This window comes from Rutilus rutilus (assembly GCF_951802725.1).
Source record: "Rutilus rutilus genome assembly, chromosome: 10".
NCBI classification, from domain to species: Eukaryota; Metazoa; Chordata; class Actinopteri; order Cypriniformes; family Leuciscidae; genus Rutilus; species Rutilus rutilus.
Window position 1 is genome coordinate 29,349,639 of NC_140215.1, and position 27,026 is coordinate 29,376,664.

At 38.3% G+C, this 27,026-nt stretch overlaps 1 protein-coding gene across 20 annotated transcripts in view; it reads left to right on the forward strand.

The window, feature by feature from the left end:
- The window catches only part of mycbp2 (MYC binding protein 2), a 110,792-nt gene that overhangs the window by 75,310 nt on the left and 8,456 nt on the right, over nt 1-27,026 (forward strand). For 4 of the 20 annotated variants that reach the window (XM_084420735.1, XM_084420749.1, XM_084420746.1 and 1 more), the window contains 25 exons: nt 695-811; nt 2,593-2,733; nt 5,042-5,116; nt 6,497-6,718; nt 9,707-9,839; nt 11,017-11,142; nt 14,014-14,178; nt 16,343-17,962; nt 18,070-18,239; nt 18,349-18,593; nt 18,705-18,872; nt 19,007-19,164; nt 19,545-19,744; nt 20,032-20,181; nt 20,285-20,445; nt 20,596-20,752; nt 20,860-21,084; nt 21,336-21,401; nt 22,200-22,439; nt 23,113-23,202; nt 23,319-23,399; nt 24,029-24,295; nt 24,378-24,661; nt 25,384-25,480; nt 25,670-25,789. In XM_084420735.1, the coding sequence (XP_084276861.1) occupies nt 695-811; nt 2,593-2,733; nt 5,042-5,116; nt 6,497-6,718; nt 9,707-9,839; nt 11,017-11,142; nt 14,014-14,178; nt 16,343-17,962; nt 18,070-18,239; nt 18,349-18,593; nt 18,705-18,872; nt 19,007-19,164; nt 19,545-19,744; nt 20,032-20,181; nt 20,285-20,445; nt 20,596-20,752; nt 20,860-21,084; nt 21,336-21,401; nt 22,200-22,439; nt 23,113-23,202; nt 23,319-23,399; nt 24,029-24,295; nt 24,378-24,661; nt 25,384-25,480; nt 25,670-25,789 (5,478 nt within the window). The remainder of the gene's footprint in view (nt 1-694; nt 812-2,592; nt 2,734-5,041; nt 5,117-6,496; nt 6,719-9,706; nt 9,840-11,016; nt 11,143-14,013; nt 14,179-16,342; nt 17,963-18,069; nt 18,240-18,348; nt 18,594-18,704; nt 18,873-19,006; nt 19,165-19,544; nt 19,745-20,031; nt 20,182-20,284; nt 20,446-20,595; nt 20,753-20,859; nt 21,085-21,335; nt 21,402-22,199; nt 22,440-23,112; nt 23,203-23,318; nt 23,400-24,028; nt 24,296-24,377; nt 24,662-25,383; nt 25,481-25,669; nt 25,790-27,026) is intronic. The other 16 variants (XM_084420748.1, XM_084420744.1, XM_084420737.1 and 13 more) reach the window with 13 other exon arrangements.

Below are 27,026 nucleotides of genomic sequence, written 5' to 3' on the forward strand. Positions count from 1 at the left end.
TATCAGCAGCGAACTGTACCAGAGTTCACATGTGTGAAAGCACTTTCCCTCACTTTCCATAAAAAAAAACCTACTGACCCCAAACTTTTGAACAGTAGTGTTAATGTTCACAACTGGACTGTCATTCTTTGGAAATGGTGTCCGAAAATGTTTTACGCTGAAGCAGATAGTATACGATTACAGCTTTTTTTTAATGAATATTATTTATGACGTTAAATACTTTCTGGAAGTTGATGTCCTGTGGCTTGACAAGCTCAAATTCAAGTATAATTGTTTTATAATTGTTACACACACCTTTTATGAGCTCATATTACTTGAGGGACCACATGGACAAAACGTTGGGCGGCTAGAGACTAGACTATTAGTGTGTAAATAGCTGTGCGGTATCAGTGCTATGTATATGCGAGTGCGGTGTCACTATATTTCTTTACCGTGTATTTCTTTACTGTGTATTGAACTCAACTGGGAAACAAGCAACACAACTGCACAAAATCAAGTGTCTTTCATGCTTTTTTCTGCTGAGTTTCTCACACCTCATTGGATGGACTGACGTTTCCCTCGTCTGATAGGATGTGCGGGTTGGGTTCTGTTCTCTTCTGTTCTCGTGCTGTGAACCTTTACTCTCTGACTGCAGCTTCCTGCCAACTTCTCATCTGTCTTACAGTCTCTGTCTCTCCCCCTCTGCTTCTCTCAGGTGCGCAAATTTGTGGCCAAGGACAGCGCAGGGCTGCGCGTGCGTAGTCACCCTTCTCTGCAGAGCGAACAAATAGGCATAGTCCAAGTCAATGGCACCATCACATTCATTGATGAGGTAAACCACTCTAGAATAGGGACCAAAATGTCCTGTATTTAAGTCCTTTTCTGTTTTCTCTTCCTTTAATCAGAGAACACAATTATGAATGATTAATTAATTGTTTCTGTTTTAAAACAAAAAGGCTTTTAAAACAATTTCTGCATCTTTCTGAGCTTTCTAATTTACTTATGATTTGGTCAGAAGCGGGTTTTTTTTTTTTTTGTGCATATCCTTTGCTTCATTTACATGCAGGAGACTTTGAGGCTGTAGTTAAAGCTCATATAAGAGCTATCTATTCCAGTTCATCACTGCATGCCAATCACTGATACTCCTATAAGACCCAACCTCACATCCGCAATGCTGTCGGTTGCTCTAAAGGCCCTTTCACATGAACCGCCAGTGCATTGATCTCTATGGAGATAAGTGTCAACCTTGTAATGTTTTGCTCACCCATTTGCCGTTTCAAAGCACTCTTAATTAGAAAAATTGCATGACTTTTGCATGACAAGTCAAACTGTATATAGTATATAAAATAAAATAAACTACCAGTCAACATTTTGGACACACTTTCCTGAAATTATATTTCATTTCATAGATTACTTTACTTATTACTTTATTTACCTTACTAATATTTTTTATTATATTGTGTCTTAATATTGATTATCTGTTATTTGTACATTTATATACCCTACTGTTCAAAAGTTTGGTTAATAAGATTTTCTTTTGTTTACGAAATAAGTCTCCTATTCTCACCAAGGCTGGATTTATTTGATTTTACTTCAGTAAAATCGAACAGTAAAATTGTCAAATAGTATTACCATATGAAATTACAAATGTAAATAATTCCTGTGATGGTAAAGCTGAATTTCAGTATAATTACTCCAGTCTTCAGTGTCACATGATCCTTCAGAAATCATTCTGATATGCTGATTTGATGTTAACCAATTCTCATCATTATTAATGTTGAAAATGCTGCTTAATATATTTGTGAAAAAAAAAAAAAAAAAAAAAAAATATATATATATATATATATCAGGATTCTTTGAATGTAAAGTTAAAAAGCAACATTTATTTGAAATATAAATATTTTGTAATATTGTTATAAATGTTGTTACTGTGAATTTTGATTAGTTTAATACATTCTTACTGAATAAAAGTATTAATTATAGAAAACAGTATCTTACTTGCCCCAAACATTTGAACAGTATTGTATTATCTATCAATTATTATAGTATCAAATCAAAAGAACTGTTTAATGCTCAAAATTCGTTTTTCTGATTAATTGCTTTGCAAAAAAAAAAAAAAAAAAAAAAAATGTTTTAATGTATGAGTGGGAGGGGATAGTAAAGGCAAAGCAAGTGGATATAGAAGTGTATTTAATTTACTTAAATACATATATACAGACATATGTCCAAACTTTTGAGTGGTAGTGTTAACTCCCTGCTTTCTTGCTAACTTGCTAATTGGCAAACCCGTAGAATTACCCTTCGATGACATGGCAGTGCTTTTCACATGCTCAAAGTGGCGCTTAACGCTTGCGCTGAGCAGTGTCTTGAAGCCCCCCACATAAGTCACGTGAAAGGGCCTGTTGTTCCTTGCTGTCAGGCCCTACATGCATATAAAAATTCTGTAGATGATGCATCTCATTTTCTCTCAACACAACTGGACATCCACTGTAAATCCAACTGGTTGGTGTCGCGCATTTACGCAATTGGTTCTGCAGCCTCAGAGGCTCATGCGAGGGGCGTGTTAGCAGTTACAGGAGGGCATGGCTCCGCTCTGTTGCTTGTTTCCCATAGATCCACAATGATGATGGTGTCTGGCTCAGACTGAATGATGAGACAGTAAAGAAGTATGTTCCCAACATGAATGGGTACACTGAAGCCTGGTGCCTCTCTTTTAACCAGCATCTGGGCAGAAGCCTCCTGGTCCCTGTCGACGTAAGTAAAAGGCCTCCCCCTTCGTAGATTAGCCGGAGCCCCTACACTGCTCATTTGGGAACGGGACTTGTAACTGTCAGCTTAACTTCAGTCACATTTTAGGATGATCATTTGATATACTTCAGTTTGGCTCTTTCTACAGTGAATCACGGGCATCCAATGACCCAGTCCCAAATGCCTACAAGCATGCTGTGTTAATTACTTACAAAGGCCAACAAAATGTGCCCTTGCATGTGTTAGTGCTACTCTGTAGTTGAGTTTGGGCACGATCACTCAGAGACCAGGATGGACATTTTTAAGGGGGGGTTGTGCATGTTGCCAGTCCCTTGGCTTATTAACTCCTGGTTGAAAGACACTAACTCATGCACTTTGTTTTGTAGGGCTGCACCATTATGAAAAAAGTTCATATTTTGTCTATTTTATCCCTTGGTATTTTAAATAACTTGGCAGTTATTTATTACAATTAACAATGTTCATTTTAAAATATTACATTCCTTGTAAATAATGCAATTCTCACCACATCTATTATTATTACTATTATTATTATTATTAATAAATGATTTTTAAAATCTGAACAGATTTTAAAACCCTATACATTACACACAGACGAAAACTGCATCTAAATGTTTCTCGCAAAAATGAAAACAATGTGTTTTGAAATTGGTTCAAAATATCAAACATGTTTGACATCCTCCAACTGTATAGAATTGAATTATAGTGTGAAGCTAACATTAACAATGCGATTTTCTGCAAAATCTGTCACCTACGAATGTCCAAAATCTGCAGAATGGCCCTGACTTTCGGCAACTATCGTCGACTCTTCCAGACTGCAAATCAGGGCAAATACCTTTGTAAAAGTCGTGTAGTGTATTTCAGCCTTAACAGGAGTGTTCTAGTTTTGGTGTCAAAACTTGTTCTGGTGTATGTTAGGTTTCACACCATGTATATCAGGGATGGGCAACTTTGGTCCTGAAGGCCCACTGTCCTGCAGAGTTTAGCTCCAACCCTGAAAAAAAAACAAAAAAAAAAACAAGCTTGTAGCTTTCTTGACATTGTCCGAAATCAAATACTATATAATATGTTAAAAAGAGTACGCCAACAGAGTAGTATGTCCGAATGCATAGTGACCTACTACTTCCGGCGAGATTCTGAAGTGTGCATTCGCTGGACACTTTACTATCCCATGAAGCCATGGGAGAGGATTTATGAATGGTGGTGAAGCGACGCAAGGGTTGGGCTAAACTCAACAGAACAGGGGAACGAAGCTGCCCACCCCTGATCTATATTGTAAGTGAGCAGCTCAACATGTCACGATGCTTTTCGCTTTGCCTCTACTGCTTTTTTTTTTTGAGAGTCAGGTGATGTTTCTACAACTTTCTTTTTCATAATAGAAATGAAACAAAAACACTGCTTATAAATGTGCTCATTAAAAGTGATTGATTTCTAACAGGCCTATAGATTCCCCAATGCTCAAGCGAATGCTGTAATTGACACTTCATGATTCGTTTGTTGCGTCAGCCATTGTCATCATCTATTCAATTAATTGTGCAGCCCTACTGTGTTGTTGTTCATCATATGTGGTGTGAAAAATAGCTCTTGTGTGATACTGAATATCAGTGAACAAAGCTTTGCTGTTTCCTGGCCATGACAGTATGAGCTCAATGAACGCTTTAACCTCTTCATATAGCCAATTTGTAAAAAAAAAGATGAAGATGTATACAGATGAAGATTAATTTGCTTAAAAATTTGCTCAATGGCCCTGAAACCTTTTCAACAATTGGTTTGAAAGTGGCTGATCTTAAAAATTTTAGCTGTCTGGGTCCCGCAACTTTTGATGAGGTTCCTGCCATGAAACGAGCCGTTTTCCGAACTAAAAGCCTGAGATTTGGGCCGTGATTGTGAGAGCATAATTACCTCTGGATGTGAAAATATCATCAAGGCTCCTAGTGTGAACAGCATGACACACCACCAATCTTTTTTGGAAGATTATGAATCTTCATATTTCTTATGTGATTTATTTTTCATTTACCGTATTTCCATGTGATTTGAATTTTGTTGCAAAATTCTCAGTCATAATCTTCAGTAGATCCCAGAATTCTAGGTTTAGGATTGTTTCATTTGCTAGACTTTCTTCTCAACCTTCTCTCACTGTATCGTGAAGAAAATTCGAAAGGCATAAAATACACCCAAACAAACTGTCACGATAACAAATCCATCTCTTCCAAAAAAAGACAAACCATACCATCTGCGTTTCTGATTGAAGCTAATCCCCAACCGTGTTTTGACTTGCTTATAATCTGTTGCTCAGAATATCTTTAGCGCTAGCCAAGGAGTCAGGGATATCGACTTTTTGTCTTGGACGACCTTATCTTGTTTTCCCCAGGTGAGTTGTCAGAAGATGAGGTGTGTTGTAGCTTGGCTGCTGCTTTGCTTTTCACCAGTGTTTCTCTTGATTTTGAGATTGTGATTTGTACATGTAGTATTGGAGCATCATCATAGTTGCATGTTTAATTGTGTAAATAGTGAGCGACACAAAATATGTTTTATCATCTTTTCCTTGTATGCACAAAGTTTCCAGTACCTAATGATCATTACATTACATATATGTTAACCTTGGGTAAAGCTTTTTTGCGTTTTCATGTAGTTGTTCACAGTTGAAACAAAGAAAGTCAGTTGCATGAGGATTTAAAGGAATAGTTTACTCAAGAATTCAAATGTTGTTAATGTCCTTCCAAACTTGTATGTTGTTTTCCATGGAAAACAGAAGGTGAATTCTAGTCCATACAATGACCACATCTTTCAAGCCCCAAAAATCATTCATACAAATAAGTTGCTGTTGATGTTAATGACGCCAAACCATATATGGAAGAATTTATTCGAAATTCTCCTTTTGTGGTCCATGGTAAAAATAACAATTTGAATTTTAACTTTTGTGCGAACTATTCCTTTAATAAAAGCAGAATATGTGAATGCATGTGTTTTTGTTTTGTTTTTTCTCACACAAATGCAAAATTAATTTTGTCAGTTTATGAACAGCATATCGATTATATTCATCAGTAGTACTTGGCATCAGAACACACTGTTATGTGTTATAATGATATCCATCCTGCTAAATGAATAAATGTAAATGTCATCCCACAACCTAAAATTAGTTACAAGTTACAATTAGGATAACATGATATTTGTAAAGACTGTCTTATTTTTGTATGTAGAAGCACAATTGACTGGTCTATGTATTGCTGATGTAAGCAGGTACTTCATCCTGGTAGCAAATTATGTTTAAAGTCAGTGATGTCCCTTTTTTTCCCCTTTCGGATTAATTGACTATTGTCTGCATGAATTTAGTTGTAAATGTATTTTTGAATAAATTATATTCAAAAATGCATTAACAGTGGCATGAATACGCTGCTTTTATAAAGACTTTTCAATTTTTGAATTGGATATTGAGATATTATTGTGGAAAAAAAATGTCAAGGTTGTGTAACTGTCCCGCAATCATAGTCTTAAAGTCATAAAGGTTAATTATTTAACAACAACAAAAGATTTTTTTTGTGAAAATTGTATTAACTGTTTAAAAAAAAATGTGGGCCAGTTTTACTGCAAAGACATTTCTATGGACTGTTAAACTAGATCTTTGAAAGGTTTTTCTTTTTCATCATATCGGACATCCTTATTTGATGGAACGAAATATTTTGAGGACATAATTTTACGATCTATAACATACTTTCAAACTTAAATTAACTGGTGTCCTTTGGTTTTGCAGGAGGGCAGGTCAAATTTGGATGATTATGGAAAGGAGACCAGTGGCCACCCTTCTCATGACGCCACCGTACGAGACATGGGCGCAGGCCAGGGTGGTGGACCGGGTCTTTATAAGGTAGTGAAGACCGGACCTTCGGGTCACAACATCAGAAGCTGCCCAAACCTTAGAGGTATCCCCATTGGAATGTTAGTTCTGGGGAACAAAGTCAAGGCGGTAGGCGAGGTATGGACTCCCAACTGTGTTACTGTGGCTGACAATAAATGACTAATTAGCCAGATTTCTTGCTAGTTCTGCAGTTTCTGTAACACAAATTCTTCATTTTTCTTTAGACAATTATAGATCCCTTTGTGTAACTTCTTTTGATAGAGGCCATACATGCTATGGCTCTGGTGTGTGGGTGTGTTATTGTTCTGTTCACATTATTAAAGCCCCTTTCAAGAACCACCAAGCATGGCTTCAGCTTTTGCACAGTAACAGTACAGTGTAATCTGGCATGCTCTGCAGGAAAATCTGTGTGATGCAATAATTAATAAATGATCTATTAACAATGATGGCAGGAAGCATGTGAATTACAACAAAAACTGAAGTCATCTCATAATTTCCACTCTGTTAACACCAGGGTTGAGCAAAATTCAGAATTAAGAATGGGTTCCCTTTCGATTCGGGAATGTGAATTTGAATTGAATTTACTGTGACCCACAGGATGTAGAACTGGAATTTGAATTGTAATGATGGGAAGAAGAATTTACTGAATTGCAGTTCAACACAGTCACACAACTGAGGAGTTAAATAAGTCAAAGTTTAAACAAAACATAAATAATTCAATTTATTATTAGTAGTTATGACACTATATTCCATTTTAAAGACCCTGGTATATTATATTATATTAAATTATATTGTCATATACTGCATGGGCAAAAAAAAAAAAGTCTTTGTTTGAATTGACTCAAGTATTTGCTTATTTAAATCCAAACTGCAACCCTTTTTTTTTTGTTTTTTTTTTTTTGGCTGGGCAGTGTATATTTCTATAGATAGCACTCTAAACATTATTAATATTGTGTACTGTTTCTCAAAATAGCCAAAAAGTTATGTGTTTTACTGGCATCTTTGTGTTGGCCGATATGCTCCATTTTCATATCGTCCAATCGTCAGCCTGTGAGATCTGCGATACACAATATTTTCGTACGGCGGACGGGGCTTACTTATTTTTATCATTAACTAGCTTATTTATTTGCTTATTACTTTACTCATTAATTTGCTTATTTAATGACTTCGTTTTATATATGATAATCGTTTTCTACTTTGCTAGCAAAGGTCGAGTGTTTCCTACTACCACATTTCCTGGTAGTGAGGTAAAATATAGCCTAACCATTCCTGTATCTGCCTCAAGAGTATTCAGTTTTATTATGTCTGTTGTGATATTAAATAAAGCATTAAAAACTGAAGAGTATTTCAACATGTCAGCGGGAAATTTACAGACACATATTATCATCTCATGCGGTTACAGATGCAGCATTTTGACTGTGGCTCTTCTGCACGAGATGAGAACAAGATTTTATCATTCCTTGGGTCAAGAAAGACTCTGAGTTTGTGATTATATTTCCTCCTTCCGCGAAAAGCTCGCTCTGTCTGGATGCGCTTAAAAGCACAATAAGTACACTTTCCTGTCATAGCTATCACATACATGCACTTTTAATGCAGGTTAATGTGTTTACATGCCAGGAGAAATCGGTGTAATAAATCTAACTGAGTCGAACAGTTTATGCTTAAGCTTATGACTTGACTCCGATAAAGGAAAACGGATTCATGTTTTTACAAGACCACCTGCATTGTGGGCTTAATAAACATAATCGGGTTGAGAACGTGCATGTAAACGCGCGCACTTATTCCGTGAAAGTGAAAGCAGAAACTGAGCTTTTGACATCTGTCTCTGCATTAACAGCGAGACAACGAGATGAACCTACCTCAACAAAAGCTGATAACGATAGCCTATATCAACTATCTTAATTTACTGACTTAATATTTATCTTGTGGACCATACATTAATGACCGTGAAAAAAATCAAAGTCAGTTTGAAGCCGCTTTTGATTTTCACAGATAACTGATTTGTGCTGTGTTCGGACCTTTAGACTGTTATTAGGCTTATATAATTTTAGGGACATTATTATTATTATTATTATTAATTTGTAATTTTATTGTTTGTTTTTTTTGTGTGTGTTATTAGTGTCATTAAAGGTTTTGTTAATGTGCTATGCTGACGAACAATGATGCAGTTTTCATCTTGGCTAAAACAACAACTATAGTATAAGAATGATGTGTGTCTTTTATAACAAGCACTCTTGACAGTTTGTGTATAGATCACCTTCCAATTCGTTTTAAATGTGGGATGTAGTTTTGTTTTAAAAACATTTTCATTGAGGAATCCTCATACACACATGTCGGTGTCTCAAGTGTGGTTATGTGATGTCGTTATAAAGTTCTAGGGAATATAATATTATTATATTATCATTTAATAATAATACTAGCCTTATAATAATAATAATAATAATTGAATACATTAATGGGAAAACGGGCCAGTTATCATCTTGGCAATATCACCATCGGCAATATCTCTGACTATCGTTGATACGCGATACTATCGGCACAACCCTAATTCATACTGACAGATCATTTTTCGATTACTTATATGAACTTTCTTTGAATTTTATTTTGTCATATTTCTACTTCCTTAAATTCAATTCCAATTCCAATTCTGCATCCTGTATACTGCCTCAATTCAAATTCAAGAATTGAATGGGAATTCTGAATGGCGCACAACCCTGGTAAACACCTGTCTTTTATGGCATTTGAATAGTCTCCATGTCTGATCATGGAAGGGCTGGTCTTTGCCTCTCTCTTCTCTCGGTAGAGGTTGTGGTGTGTCATGCTGTCTTCAAATGCTCTCTTAAAGTTGTTGCCTATGAGCCTCCCAACTGGCACAAATACTACTGTTCTTCTCACGAATGTCAAGTCAAATTTGAAACAGTGTCTTTGTTCAAAGTGGTTTCATTTCATAAATCTTGAGAATTGAATGGTGCATCATATATTTGTTTTCACTTTTCTAAATGCGCTTAATTTTAGAACTGCCACTGAGTTTGTCTTGCTCCTCTGGATTGATGTGGTGCCAGGTGTGTATAAGAGAGGAGGTAAATAAAGCTGTGTCTGTATCAGGTGATTAACTCGGAAGGCACCTGGGTTCAGCTGGATAAGAACAGTGTGGTGGAGTTCTGTGAGAGTGATGAGGGTGAGGCCTGGTCGCTGACCCGAGACAGAGGGGGAAACCAGTACCTGCGTCATGAGGAAGGTAACGCAAACACACTCCAGTATTTGTCATGGCATCCCTTGTGGAAAAAAAAATTGTGTGCTTAATTGTATTGAAAGTGTTCTTCAGATCTTAAAAGCATATTTATATATGCAGATAATATAATATTAATTAAATAAAAGATCATTTAAGGTGTATTTAAAAAGAATACACTTATGACATGTTTTCAAAAGTGTACTTTAAAATGTCAAATAAATTTTACTTTCACTTTTTGAATCATCATGCTTTAAAGAATTACACTTATTTTGATGAGTTGACAATCATACTAAATAAGTACTATAATTTTAACTGTAGTGCTATCAGACTTAATATATTTTAAAAGTACTAAATTGCAAATTCATCATTGCAAATGTGCAATTACCATTGTATTTAAATACATGCCATACAAGTTTCAATAGAAAATGCATCGATGTATATTTTAATTCACACATTTTTGTCATTACATTCAGAAGAACACGTTAAATATTTCAAAGACAATAGAAGCATTTATGAAATATATAATCCTGTGAGTCCAAAATCGCTACTTTTCAGGAAATAGAAAAACAAATGTTTTTTTTAAATAATGAAACACTATGTTGTCAAAGTTGATGTTGTGGCTATATATGTAGTCAGAAACTTGCACTTGTCATTATTTTATTAACATTCTATCGAAAGCAAGCTCAAATGGATTTACAAGGTTTTAATCCAGTGAATATCAGACAAACTTTTTTTTTCCATCATCAAAACAATCGCATCTAAGCATCTAAAGCAGTAAGTGCATCATGTTACTTTTTCATTTCAGGTTATGAAGTTTATTGTATTCTATGTGGGCGCTCAGTTTTTTCTGTCATTTGGCCCAAATCTCAAAAATTGACAAAATATGGAGTTTCTGCCCGACAGCAACATAAACATTTCTAAGCGTTATAAAGATATACTTCAGTCCTACATAAGTGGTTCAGAAAAGCACTCAAAAGGTCAGCTAACTCCATTGAATATACTTTTAACTATAATACATTTTCATTAAATTGCAATTAACATTAGTGTTCAAAAACATTACATTCAGTTCACAAGTATATTCTGGAAATCAATAATGTGGTGCACCAAAAGGACAGCACATGTAAACCAAGAGTTAAATACAGGTGGCTTTTAGTTGTTAATGCTTTTTTTCCCTCTGGAACAGAGCAAGCAGTTTTGGAGCATGGAGCCCAGACCCCTCCTCCCAGCCCATTCTCAGTGCAGGCGTTTAACAGGGGCCTGGGCAGCTCGGGAGCTCAGGGCTTCGACTACGGCATCTCCAACAACAAAGGTGAGAGTAAAGATCCGGGGGAGATAGAAATAAAATGTCATTTATTATTGAGTGACACTTAAATCTCTGTTTATATGGTTACAGTTCATCTGCCAAATGATTTTTTTTCATACCATGTTCTTGCAAATATATCTCATTCTTATTGCTTGACGTTAAGAGTTACTTCACAAAATTGATTTCAGACCAACAGTGGTAGAATAGCTAGTCATCCAGGATTTTTCTATTTTATCATTTTTTTTGTAACTTCCTTTATGTTCCTTATGTTTGAAATTGTCTTGTTCTTCAGGTAAAATCCCTTTGGCTTTAATAAATTAAAGGTGGAACAGAATGATTATTTTCATACACTGTCATTCAAAAGTTTGTTGTTGGTTATATATATTTTTTTGTTTTTTTTAAGTCTCTAATGCTAAAAATACAGCAAAACCGTAATATTGTGAAATAAAATTGCTTCAGACTTCAGAAAGGGATTTATTGGCAAGTATGTTTTCACACACAAGGAATTTGTTTTGGTGGCAGAAGTAGTTTCCTGTGCATAGAAACAACAATAGTACTCAGAGTAAAATAAAATAGACAAATTTGTATGTACAGGTGTGCTATATATAAATAGAATATATTAGAATTATCAGGCAATGAAATCAGAAGAGGTAGGGTATAGGGATGGGCATTTTTGCCAAATTTTCCTTTCGGGTACTGGATAGCTCAATCAAACGATTAATCTGGATTAATTTGGGGGCAGGGGTTATGAGTGTCATGACAATAATGAAACTATTTTAGCATACCGTTGATGACAATATGACAAGAAAATCATTATTCTTATTGTTTAATACTGCACCATCAATGTTTTTGAAAAGGAAACATCTATTATAATCTATCTCATTACAATGTGATTTATATGGCAGATTGGCACTGCACATATTGCACTAAACTGATTTCAGGATTCACTGCGCACTTTCAATGCCCTAGTTTCACTTCAGTTCTCCAGTTTGGATGGCATGATGTCTAACGTGAACCAATCAGACCTCATGTACTGCCCACAGTGCTGCAATCAGAAAAAGATAAATATATTTTTAGAAGTCACTGTGATATTTGTTTTCGATCGATCGTTGCTGTCACATTTGAGTACTTATTTCTGACCCTAGTAGGGTATTATTAAATAAATAAATAAAAAAGTGGTAGTTTTTGCACAGTTGGGAGAACATTTAACATATCATGAGCATTTATTTGAAACAAAAATGTTTTGTAACATTGTAAATGTCTTTACTGTCACTTTTGATCGATTGAATGCATCCTTGCTGAATAAAAGTATTATTTAAAAAAAACAATCTTACTGATCCCAAACTTTTGAATGGTAGTGTGTAATGCACAAATTAATAAAGGAATTGTTTTCCTACTTTCAACAATATTTCATCTACTAGAAGTCGATCTTTGAGAGAGAAATCTATAAATTACCTTTTACAACAGGAAAAGTCATGGAAACGTCATGGAGGCTTGGATATACTGGACATCAAACTCTTTTAACTTTTTAAATGCTGTATGACCCTTGTGCTTTGAAATGTGATGTTTTTAGCAATAATATAGAATATATGAAACATGCACCAAATGATTAATAAGCAAACACAATCATTTGCTCTTATTCAGCTCCGTAATCAGAGTAATTTTGTTCTGCATGCTGTGTGTCTTGGCTGTCGTCTGTGGCGTGTGAAGGCATCATTGTGTGCATGGGCGAGACTCTGTGTGCTGCAGCTGGGTCTTACCCACCATACTGTTCTCATGCACCACTGCTTAGTGGCGTTACCCATAGACAGCTGTCTGATGGGTCCTTCATCATCTCTTATACTCATTTCGATCTTTGTTCATCTGAATAAAAAGACCTAACCTAAGTTCACCTAACTATGAAGCTTAACTAAACGCTTCTTGACTAAAAGTCAACTTTGAAGTCAGTATTAACCTTAATTAATCCCTTTAATACACATTCCTAGTCTTACTGTGCTTGATTCATCATTGCTCAATATTCCAAAGAAAAATGTCTGCCTAATTTTTCTGAATTTAATATCTTGCTCTTTTGGCCAATGTCACCTAAGATTATATATCTTAATTATATATATAAAGAAGTTATATATCTGCAATTCTGCCACTATTTGCCAATAATGTAAAAATTCTGTAATTTGATAATGTTAATATAATACAATAAAGTATACACCAAATTTTACAATTAACAAGAGTTACGAATTATTACAAAAGATACTTCCAGTGGGATACCATGACATTTTCTCAAGGGTGAACTTGACCTGAAACAGTCAAAAGGCCTTCTCGGAATTCACTGCAAACTCTGATCATGTTCCATTCTCTTATGAAATTCCTACTTTTTGTGATCCAATCAGTGCCTGATAGATAAAATCAATTCCCATTCTACATTTTCCTGCCGGACATGCATCACGGAAGTCTTTTCATGTTGACTTTAACAACTCAGCTAAAATATTAGTTTTCAATGATATCATGTTTATGATATAATACTTGTTAGACTATTATTAGAAAATAAAATGTGTAATACTTAAATAAGACAATTTGGACAAAACAAATAATTTCCAGAGTTGCACTATAAAAGGGATGAAAGCATAGCATTGGCTTTGTCTGCCAATGCTTTATCTGTGACCATGTGGATGTTCCAGATATGAGGTTTCATGAAAACCTGACCCACGGCTGCCCTGCCCATTCCCTATTCCCCTCAAGTTGGTTCAGCTGACCCACTCACACACCCCATTACTTCCAGTGAGAGTGCTTGTGTGGGGCGTTAAACTGACTAGCAAGTTTCTATGGCTCCTTTTAAGGATCATATAAGCTACAGCACTCCCATTGTCTTCCGCATTGCAGGTGACCGGCTGAGTGCCATACTGAATTCCGTTCAGTCTGGGCCTTTCCTCCCAACTCCTTCCATGTTTGAGCAAGCTGCCAAACCTCCCTCTTCCCTTGTCCACAGCCCATTTGTGTTTGGACAATCCCTTTCCCAGCAGCCTCAACCGCATCCACAGCTTCCGAGTAAGTCTGTCCGTCTATAAGGTAGTGGCGGTGCTTGCTTACACAGGTGCTGCTTGTTCTTGTCTTAAGCGCTTAATTGTTTAGTATCCCTTAGGTTGTGATGAGTTCTGTTCAGGCTTATTTCCCCTGCTTTTCTGTCGGCGTCCACCCGCTTGCTTGCCATGTTTGAATTGGTGATTATTTTCTTTCTCATCTCATTTAAACTTAAGTGGCCGAATAACATTTAAATTCATCTTTTGTATTTCCACTGTAGCTACTAACAGTATGTTTCATGTCAGATGTTTCTGTTGACTTGATTGCAGTTTAATTTTATTTGCTTGCTTACGTGTAGAGTGATTAATTCGATTATTCATTAGCAAAACAGTTACCAAGAGGTCCAGGAATCTGTCCACACAATCAAAACCATGCAGTGCTTTTGCATTTAACCCCAAGTGTAATTCAAAATGCACTACTGTTTGCATAAGGAAAATTAAATTGGGTTTTTTGGATTTGAAAGTGTCTCAATATTTCCACAGCCAGAATACTCTTAATCTGCTTTTCACATTCATTACAACTCATCACTCAACCATTTTATTCGGACTTATCTGCCATCCTCCCTGCACTGGTTGATTCCCAGTTTTGTTTTAGCCTTGTCCCTGCTAAAACCAGTCTCTGTCTCTCTCACAGTGTCTGTCCTTCTACTTGTTGCTTTTTCTCGATTCATATATCTTTCTAGTGCCCTATATGTTCCTCTGGCCCTGTTTACACCTAGTATTGACATCCATCTCTGGTGATCCGCTCACCAGTTACACGGCTTTAATGGGGTTGGAATGCATATCATTTTTGTCAACTGATTTGGAGGTAGTCAGAAACCACATTGCATTAGTCGTGTAAACTGACCTGCTACTACTTCACTGCACAAAAACAATGGTTTTAAATTGTAAACTACCTGTCTTTAAGAAAATATTACATTTGATATAAAAATATATATATGTACACATATATACATGACTTTTCTGCAGTAACAGATCATGTAAAATGCCCAGTTAATAATCACTCAAGTCACGTCAACTTTATTTATATAGCGCTTTATACAATTCAGATTGTTTCAAAGCAGCTTTACAGTGATAAACAGGAAAAATTAATTTCATGAATTCAGTTCAGTGTTGATTCAGATCCGTTGTGAAGATAATCAATTATTAAATTAGTTCATTTTATCTAGAACAATGATTCCTTGGAGGTTGCATAATTAAGATGCATACTTTCTAAAACAGTCTTTATATAGGACACCTGTGGTGCCTTAAAATTCTGCTTTACCTGGTCACTGGGTTTCTGAACAGAGCAACTGGCGTAGTAAGGTAACAGACCCATTTGAGATGCATGTAAATACCAGGTGTAAACTGAAATCTCTCTTGGCTGTTCACTTGTGATTAGATCACCCAAAACAAATGTTAATATCAGTTTTAAACAGGGCCAGAGTCATTTTCTCATACTAGTACACTCCATCATTCTTTGGCTCTCACTCTCTTTCTCATTTTCTGATTGTTTTCCTTGGTTCAAGCATTGGTGCTTACTTTCCTTGCCACTGTTTTCCGCTGTAGATGCTTCATCACGCAGCCTTGCTTCACGTGAGCGTGTGCACAAAAGCAGTGCGACCGGCCCTGGCACCGCTCTATCATCTCTTGTTCTCAGACAAAAGGGTGGGTAATGCATGTCTTCTCCTGGGAGCACCCTGGAGACTCACTACAGGGATGGGTTTCATGTCATCCTCTCTACCACAGTACATTTATTTCCCCTCTTAGGCATGGCAACAGAGTATGTACAGTGCTTTGGAATATATATGGGGACCGTTTTATAGGCTTGATGAAACAGTTCACATGACCTGGGTGCTTTCCATTTGCATCAGTTATTTATGCATCGTGCTACCTTAAAAATTACTTAAATTCTTGTATAAAGAAATTAAGGTAATTCTTGGATTTCAGTGGATACTTGTCGATGTTATTTTTACATCTATTGTTTTACATTTCATTTCTTAAGTTCCTGTTGTTATTTTTTTCCTTTTATTTTTAGGTGTCATAATTATTTTATTGTCTTGATTTCTTTCTTACTCCCTACGTATGTGAAAAGGCCTGACAAGACTTACCCCCTGCATAAATGAGTTAACTGTTGGTGTTATAATACGCAGGTGACAGGGATAACATGGCCAGTCGGTCTATGTCTCCAGGCAGCAAGCATCGCCAAGAGAGTCGATCCTCCAAAACCGACAGTCACTCTAGCCGATCTGTTGACCAGGTGAAGAGCAAGAACAATGACAGTCTGTCTGCCAGCGAGGCTCTCATTCTCAAATCGGACACTGGCAAACTGAGGTCTGACTCTCACAGCCGCTCTCATTCCCCCAACCACAACACCCTACAAGCCCTGAAAGCTGATGGCCGAACCTCAGGCCTTAGGGCTGAGTCTCCAAACCCTGGTTCGCGTTCCTCCTCACCAAAACAAAAGTCCCTCACTTCTGGCAGATCTAGCCCATCCAGCACCAGTTCCCCACGCTCATCCTCTCCTCATGATAAGAACCTGCCCTCTAAAGTAAGTCCTTCTTCTAAAGCTCACCTGGACCCTCCCCGTGAGAGATCCAAATCTGACTCCTATACGCTGGACCCTGACACACTTAGAAAGAAGAAGATTCCTCTCATGGAACCTCTGAGGGGCAGGTCTACATCACCCAAACCAAAAGTCCCACCCAAAGAGAGCAATGGAGGAAGCAGCAATGCTGAAAACCGAGCCCCATCTCCCCATGTAGTTCAGGAAAACCTCCACAGTGAAGTGGTGGAGGTGTGTAGGTCCAGCGCCTTGCTATCCAATGATGAAGCCAATGATGAGAATGCAGAGTTGAACAATGCTGAAGAGGGCTCCTCCAAGGTCCACTTCAGTATTGGAAAAGCCCCGGTCAAGGAGGAACTTGAAAGTCGTTCTTCACCCAAAGTCAGCCGTAAAACCTCCAGCAGGCATGTGAGACCTAAAAAAGACAAATCCGGGCCACTCTTTAAAGGTGAAAACGTGCGTCCTACTGAACCCGCCAAGCAAGCCATGTCACCTTCTGTAGCGGAATGTGCTCGTGCTGTTTTTGCTGCTTTCCTGTGGCATGAGGGCATAGTACATGATGCCATGGCATGCTCTTCCTTCCTCAAGTTCAACCCTGAGCTGACTAAAGAACATGCACCCATCCGTAATTCTCTTAGCTGCCAGCAGGGTTTTGACGAGAAGGAGAACAAACTGAAGAACCGCCACTCTCTGGAGATCTCCTCGGCCCTCAACATGTTCAACATATCACCACATGGCCCAGACATTTCGAAGATGGGTAGCATCAACAAGAACAAGGTTCTGTCCATGCTGAAAGAACCACCTTTACCTGAGAAGTGCGAGGATGGAAAAAATGATGCGGTCTCTTATGAGATGACCAGCCACTCCTCTATGAGGTCTAAGTCCATCTTGCCTCTCACCCTCCAGCACTTAGTAGCTTTCTGGGAGGACATATCCATGGCTACCATAAAAGCGGCTACACAGAACATGATTTTCCCAAGTCCAGGATCTAGTGCTATCCTTAAAAAGAAGGAGAATGAAAAGGATGGCAAGAAGACCAAGAAAGAGAAGAAGAAGAAGGATAAAGCCGAGGTGCGTCCCAGGGGGAACCTCTTCGGGGAGATGGCACAGTTAGCTATGGGAGGCCCAGAAAAGGATACCATCTGTGAGCTGTGTGGAGAGTCTCACCCATATCCTGTTACGTACCACATGAGACAAGCCCACCCAGGTATAGTGCCGTGAATTATTGGGTATTATTCAGAACAGTTCCAAGGAAAGTGATAAAGACCGATGTATGGAGATCATTCATCAGTGTCCTTTATTGTGTTCTCTCAGGTTGTGGCAGGTATGCTGGAGGTCAGGGCTATAACAGTATTGGTCACTTCTGCGGAGGCTGGGCTGGTAACTGTGGAGATGGTGGAATTGGAGGAAGCACCTGGTACCTGGTGTGTGATCGTTGTAGAGAGAAGTACCTGAGAGAAAAACAAACGGCGGCTAGAGAAAAGGTATGCCTGTCATTACCAATGTATGGAAATACATAATATTTGTAGATATTGCATGTCTAAAACACTGTATACATCTTCCTTGGGTTTAACCCGTTGGTTCTTGGATCAGGTTAAGCAGTCAAGAAAGAAACCTCTACAGGTGAAAACCCCACGGGCTCTGCCAACTATGGAGGCCCACCAGGTGATCCGTGCCAATGCACTGTTCCTGCTGTCTCTGAGCAGCGCTGCTGAGCCTAACCTGCTTTGCCATCACCCACCCAAACCCTTCCACTCACATCTGCCCAGCCTCAAGGAGGGAGTGTCTGAGGAACTGCCCAAAGGGATGGGCTGCCTCTATCTACAAACCCTAGCCCGGTAAATACATTGTGTTCACCTTGATCTCCATGACCAAGAGCAGCCTTATTGTAGTAATTCAGTGTATTGAATCTGCATTACATTGAGTCTTTATCAATATCCTTTTTGCAGTCAACACACTGAGAACTTTGGGGCCTATCAAGATGACAACCTGTTTCAGGATGAGATGCGTTACCTGCGTTCTACGTCAGTCCCTGCTCCCTATATCTCAGTCACCCCAGATGCCTGCCCCAATGTTTTTGAAGAACCAGGAAGTAACATGAAGTCTATGCCCCCAAGGTACTGTAACAAGCTTCCCATCTCCCAAAGTTCTATGTTCTAGTAACCTAGTTTCTATGAAGATTTTATGCTTCAGGTATTCTTATTATTTCTGTAAAATGTCTTCTTCTTTTTTTTTTACTTTGTTTCTTTAGTTTGGAGACAAGTCCAATCACAGACAGTGACACAGCCAAGCGGACAGTATTCCAGCGCTCATATTCAGTGGTTGCCTCTGAGTATGATAAGCAGCACTCAGCTTCCCCAGCACGGGTCAAAGCAGTGCCGAGACGCAGGGTACACAGTGGGGATGCAGGTACTGTTGTGTCCCTTTTTAAAACAAAATTACAAATTACTCTGTATTACCATAATTTACTGTGTAAGCTACAAGAATGCTGAAACTGATTATATGCACCAATATAATGATACATAGCTTAAAAAATTGCCATTATACCTATACCTTTTTTAGCAATGTTTGAGTACTTGAATCGTCATAGCAGAGTTTGGAATTAATTAATTGAAACTGTCAGTACAGGAATTGTGATAGCTGACCAGAAATATTAGATGCTACTTTTTTTATTTAATTTTTAAATATTAACAGAGTTTACTTCTAAAATGGTGGTATTGCCATGATTTGCAATACTCTAAGTTAAGATAAATATTTAAAATCTAAGTGAAATATGCTTGTTTCTACAGAAGTTGGGTCATCACTGCTTCGTCACCCTTCTCCTGAGTTGTCTCGGCTGATCTCAGCCCATGGCTCTCTAAGTAAAGGTGAAAGGAACTTCCAGTGGCCCGTGTTGGCATTTGTTATCCAGCATCATGACCTAGAGGGCCTGGAGGTGGCTATGAAGCATGCACTCCGCAAATCAGCCTGCAGGGTGTTTGCCATGGAGGTCAGCGATATTCTTTCAGACATTCCTCAATTTCTAATTTCAATCCTCTTCTGCCTGTCCCAAATTGTTCAGGCATAGACAAAAAAAATTGAATAATAACTAGAGGGTTAATTAGATGGTTCCAATAATCATGGAAAACCTGAAAAAATCATAAATGAATAAAATCTGAAAATCGTCAGTTTGTCATTAAATGCTTTTTTTATTAAAGAAATCACTGAAAGAAAAACGATATATAAACATCCTTGTCCAGTTTCTCTTAAACCTTCTTTTCTGTGTTTCATTCTTAGGCCTTTAATTGGCTGCTGTGTAACGTAACCCAGACCACCTCCCTCCATGATATCCTGTGGCACTTTGTGGCGTCTCTGACTCCGTCTCCCTTTGAGACGGAAGAAGAGGAGGATGAGGAGAACAAAGGGAACAAGGAGAACCTTGAGCAGGTGTGACCTGATGATAACTCTTCCAGTGGTTTATTAATAAGTCACTGTTCACTTGTGATGAAAAGAGGTTTCTGACATGGGGTAGTTTTCCTCTTTCTTGCAGGAGAAGGATTTAGGTGTCTGTGAGCACCCCCTGTCTGACATCCTCATCGCAGGAGAAGCGGCTCACCCGCTGCCCCACACCTTCCACCGTCTGCTCCAAACCATCTCTGACCTTATGATGTCTCTTCCCAGTGGAAGCTCACTTCAGCAGATGGCTCTGAGGTATCTTCTGCCTCTGCATAGAAACACCATTAGCAGCATATAACAATCTTGCAACTTCATATAAACATGCTAAAAGAACTCCGCCTCATTACACAACTCACATTTTCTTAAAAAATATACAAATCTAGTCACTTTTTGCTGTTTCACCAGGTGTTGGAGCCTTAAATTCAAACAGTCAGATCATCAGTTCCTGCACCAGAGTAATGTATTTCACCACATCAACAACATCCTGTCCAAATCAGACGATGGGGACAGTGAAGAGAGTTTTAACATCAGTGTACAGTCGGGATACGAAGCAATCAGTCAGGTGGGAATATTTTCATCAGACTTTTTTCCCTGTTGCCTTTACATTTGTTTTTTTTATCTAAAACACCTTATATTGCATTCAAGGTTTCCATTTTACATATATTGCAGGAACTTTGTGTGGTGACCTGTCTGAAAGATCTGACTAGCGTGGTGGACATTAAAACATCCAGTCGACCAGCCATGATTGGCAGCCTGACTGATGGCTCCACTGAGACGTTCTGGGAGTCTGGAGATGAAGATAAGAACAAAACAAAGAGCATCACTATAAGCTGCGTGAAAGGCATCAATGCGTCATATGTCTCTATCCATGTTGACAACTCTCGTGACATTGGAGTGAGTTTGCGAACTGTTGTTCTTTCTGTTTGTCTGTCTGTTCTTTGTCAATCAGTATATCAATAACACTATTGGCCAACTGTTAATTCTGTATACACACTTAATGAAGTGTTCAAAGTACATAAAACCTTCACATATGGTATTTTTTCTTGACCATTTTCTATTTTTTGTGTGTGTTTTTTTGCTCATTTTAATACATGTGGCCATTAACAGCAATTGATTTATATAACCTTTGCTCTGTTTTCTGTCAGAATAAAGTCACATCAATGATATTCCTTTGTGGGAAGGCTGTGGAAGATCTCTGCAGGATCAAACAGGTAGGACTTTGAATTTTCACGCTGTGATATGTGTCTACACCAAATGCACTGCAGTTCATGGATTTTCATGCTGATATGTGTCTATACCAGATCCACTGCTGTTAATTCACTTTAACAGGCTGGGTTGTACAATTTTTTTTTTACTTTGGCCTTTTTGAATTTATCAACTTGTTTTCATTTCCCTGATATTTAAATAGATGTATACTATTGCACTTGTCTATGTAAATGTAGATGTAGAGAGACTTCATAAATTAAATTAAGAAAGATAAGCTAGTTGCTCACCTTTTATTGCACACATCAATAAATTCTTTGATACCAAGCACTGGTAATTACCATAACATCCAGAATAATTGTGCCTAAGGTAGATTTTCATTATGCAATGACTCGTTAAATACAATGTATATTATTATATTTCGAAATACATTTACAAATGCATTGTTTCAGCATTTAAATTCACTGGGGTAATGTTTTTAAAATAGAGAAGCAATTTAGACACAATATGATATTTTCTTATTAGTCGAAAAGAAAAGGGTTTATCTATGAAAGTGATTATCTATCAATGTTTTTACAATTTGGTAAATGACAGAAAAATGTGTTAACACAACCTCTTGTCTGTACTTCTGCATGTCACATTATTTTAATTTAGAGTTGAAAAGACAGTTAAACTCATAGTCTTGAGGTTAAGGAGCTACAAGGCAACAACCAAAATGTCTGCATCGAAATGTAGATCACCAGACCAGTCTGGGTCCCTAAGGGTCTTCAGGGACATTTCACTGAATGGTCTTTTTGTTGTCTCAGATTGACTTAGACTCAAGGCACATGGGCTGGGTGACCAGCGAGCTGCCTGGAGGGGACCACCATGTGATCAAGATCGAGCTTAAGGGTCCTGAGAACACACTTAGGGTTCGGCAGGTCAAAGTGCTTGGCTGGAAGGAGGGCGACAGCATCAAGATTGCTGGGCAGATATCAGCCAGTGTAGCCCAGCAGAAAAACTGTGAAGCTGAGACGCTGCGTGTCTTCCGCCTTATTACGTCACAGGTAAGCCCAAAACCCTCACAGGTCCTGTTTGGTAAACTTGCACCCGCAATACTTAACAGAATATCTGGCCCGTTATACAACAGCAGCACTTATTTAATTTTGTACCTGCGACTTGACTAGTTTGACACGAAGACATTTATCCAAATTGTGAATGGAAACAGAAAGTGAGCAAAGTACACTCCCTTTATAAACACTGTGAACCTGTCAAATGCTTCAGTTCAGTGAAACTTCTACAGAAAACACCTGTTGACTACACTGCACCATAAATCTTTTATTTACATCGTGTCTACACTATTGGTTATAATGAGAGGATTCGTGAGCATGCAGAACTCAGTCAGTGAACAAGTGCTGAACTGTTTTGATTGTGTCTGATCTTAAACAATGCTCGACGCTGCTAAACGCAATACATACCTTTGACACACTTCTGAGCGTAAACTCAAATATGCAGGGGAGCATTTGAAAACCATCTCAAACGGGTCACTAAGGCTGTTTTCACACAAATTGCAGTATTTTTATGTTATAAACGTTTGTACCACCATACCAGAGACATTGATTATACATCAAACACTTTTGTGTGAAAAAAATGTTTTTTCAGCATTTCAAACACCCATTTCTGGGTATTGTTTAAAGGGAAGGCAAATAGTATAATAGTCATGTTGATGTGTTCGTGTAGGTATTTGGAAAACTAATTTGTGGGGATGCAGAACCAACACCAGAACAAGAAGAGAAGAACCTGCTCTCCTCACCTGAGGGTGAAGACAAGGTCAGTACCAGCATCTGCCATGTTTGGTGGCTCCTTACAATCATTGCTTAATGCCATATCAAGTGCTGAAGCATGAGATGAAATTGGTAAATTCTGTTTAAATGTTTCGTCTTCAGGCTCCATCTGATGCAGACTTAAAGGAACACATGGTTGGCATTATTTTCAGCAGGAGTAAACTGACCAACCTTCAGAAACAGGTAACACCATTAAAACTACTCTAGGCTCTCTAAAAAACCTAGTGAGCTGCCTAAAAATCAGATAGAAGTGTTGAATATAAATATACTAAGTTAAATACCAAAAATATAAACAAAAATTGTTTAATCTAATGACAAATCGATTGTTTAGCCACTATTTTTTATTTATTAGAGTATTGCATTATTTGTTTAGTGACATGCTAAAGCAGCGTTTTCACTGTCTCCGGCATTCTCATAAGATTGCCGCATTTCACCCCCAGTGGCAGTCACTGACTTCTTATTCACCATGGTAAAATTAATTAATTTATGAAAATATCCACACAAAACAAGTGTTTGAAAGAAAAGCAAAGTGGTTTTTCTAGGGCTAATAAATAAGTATTTAACAATTATAAATTAATTATTTCAGACATAATTATTCATAACTGCTCAATTTAAAGTAGTAGTATTTAGGATTATCATTTAGTAGATGGTAGCTTGATGATATGCGTTTACCAGCCGTAGCGAACTTTTCCGTGAAGTGCTCTATCCAACTCCTGAAACGAACTCCAAACAAACTTAGTTTTGGCCTGATTTAGTTTGAAATGTCACACCAGTTTGTTCTTTGATTTCGCTTGACTGTTTGCCTCCCTTAGGTATGTGCCCATATCGTCCAGGCCATCCGTATGGAGGCCACGCGTGTGCGGGAGGAATGGGAGCATGCCATCTCCAGCAAAGAGAACGCAAACTCTCAGCCCAGCGATGATGACGCCTCCTCTGATGCGTACTGCTTTGAGCTGTTGTCTATGGTGCTGGCCTTGAGTGGATCTAACGTTGGCCGGCAGTATCTAGCCCAGCAGCTCACCCTACTGCAGGACCTCTTTTCCCTACTTCACACTGCCTCGCCACGTGTCCAGAGACAGGTTTGTGAATGCATCATGAACCCCGCTAGTCTTGACTTTCTAGTATCAGGATCTGATGTGCAACACTGTACTTGCCATACAGGTGACGTCACTGCTCAGACGCGTTCTTCCTGAGGTCACTCCCATGCGCTTGGCCAGCGTCATTGGCGTAAAGGCGCTACCACCAGCAGACATCAGTGACATCATCCACTCCACTGAGAAGGGCGATTGGACCAAACTGGGCATATTAGATATGTTTCTGGGCTGCATCGCCAAGGCCCTCACTGTGCAGCTCAAGGCGAAGGGCACCACTATAGGTGGCACAGCTGGCATGGCAGCAGGCAAAGGGGTCACTACAGTCACCCTACCCATGATCTTCAACTCAAGGTCAGCTGGCTTGCAATTGGCCATTCTCAAAATTTGATTTCAGAATTGTTTAAAATACTTCATAAAATTTAAGTGGGATTAATCACGGTGTACATTTAAAGAGATAGTTCACCCAAAAAATTGTACTTCTGTCATCATTTACTCACCCTCATGTCGTCCCAAACCCATAATACTTTCAAAAAACAAAGTGAAATGAAACCTGAAGGATTTCTGCCCCTCAATTGAAAGTTTGTTACACCAAAACATTGACGTTTCAAACAGTTCATAAAGAGATTGTAAAACAAATCCATATGAATCGAGCAGTATAATAAAAAATGGTAAACAAATCTTGAACGTGCTTTGCGTGACACGCAAGAAAAAACTTTGGTTGGTTCTTTGGTTCTCACACATCATTTGAGCTTACAGCGTTACTATACTTGATGTGCTCGATGTATGTGCATTGATTAATGTTTATATGAGAATAAAAGCCTAAATTAAACTTGTTCATTATATAAAGCAATCATGTCTCTTCAGAAGGCTTGGTTTAGATGCGGTTAGATGATTTATATGGATTATTTTTATGATGTCTTCATGAACTTGTCAAAGTTTTGGTGTAACTGACTTTTCGTAGATTTTAATTTGATTAAAAATATCTTCATTGTGACAAATGTTTTTTGCTGGCCACACTATTTTTTTTATTAAAAATATGTTTATTTAATAACCTTTTATTGGTGTTTGTGCAGTTACATACGGCGTGGATTGAGTCACTGGTGGATGAAGGGCTCCACTCCACCCCAGATCGCTGAGATCATCATTAAACTAGTCAAAGACATGGCTGCCGTGAGTAGTAATGGCCCATCTAATCCTGAACACCATTTTCATCTTAATATGCAGCAGATTTGCTGTTCAGCTGCATGTTTATGAATGATATAATGTATAATCTTTCACTGCTTAACTTGATCTCCTGCAGATGTGTTTAATGCCTTTGCAGAAATGGTCCTTCATCATTTAAGTGTCTTTTTACCCCAGGGACACCTCTCGGATGCCTGGTCAAGGGTGACTAAGAATGCTATTGCTGAGACCATCATTGCTCTCACTAAGATGGAAGAGGAGCATCGCTCTCCAGTGCGCTGCATTGCCACCACTCGGGTACGACTCCACTGCACTCACTCTGTCACAACTGAACGTTTGCAAACTAGGTCAGTATTACTCAGGATCCTTCAGTTAGAGCTGTCAGATACATCACAGGGTGTCTGCACGGTAGTAAAAGGTAGTAAAAAGAATCTACCAAAATGAAGGCCCTTGAAAGGTAGTAAAAGGTAACAAACGCAATTTGACTTGGTAGTAAATTTTTCATCACCACCTCAATATATGAGTTTCCATTTTTTTTGCTTAATATTTGTGTCTCCGTGTTTTAACTTCATCTAGCATAGTTTAAAAATATATACGGTGCTAACAGGACCTGAGTGAGTTGGAGTTGATAGCAATGACGTAGAAGTAAACTGTGTGAGTTCCGTGGTTGATAGCCTATCAGCGACGCCAACAACATTTACCGCCTTTTTACCTCAGTTGATATTAGCCTTACTTTAGCCTGATATTAGCCAGACTTACAGTGTGAAATGGGGAAATGTACGTTTTCGCAAACTTGGGTTGACGACCCGTCATTTAAAGACTAGCTTAAGCCCGTCATGGGAAATGACTGGGAAGCATTTTGCACTGTCTGCAAAAAAAAACTATAAATGTTACCTGGAACGGCATTACCGCTATCAAGTCACACAGTGGGTCGAACATTCACCAGCAGAGGATTCGCGTGAGGGGGGAGCAGCTCCCTATTTCGTTGTTTTGCGATGCTAGCAGCACTACACAGATCGTGGCAAATCATGCCAACTTAAGGTCAGCTGTCATCGCACCACCTCAGCAGCAAACCAGAGCCACCACGGCAGCGATAGCCAGACAGCAGACCTTACCGTCACAAACATCAGCCCTCAGGGCTGAGGTTCTCTGGTGCCTGAACATCGCAGCCAACCATCATTCATATAATTCGAATGAGGGCATTGGGGAATTGTTAAGCATTATTCATTTAATAGTTTATATGACTGTCACACTTATACCTTATAGTAAGTAGTAAGTGGTGCTTTGCATATTTTGTTTTTATTTCTATGCTTCAAGTCAAGTCACCTTCATTTATATAGCGCTTTTAACAATATAGATTGTTTCAAAGCAGCTTTACAGTGATGATACAGTAACAGAGATTGTTTTGGCTTTACAGCAGCTCTGGAATAAAGTTATTGTCCAGCTAAAGTTAGTTTTTATTGATTCACTTCCGTTGTAAAGATCATTAGTCATTAACTTAGGAGCCGCTTAAACGACACCGTTCTAACAGAAA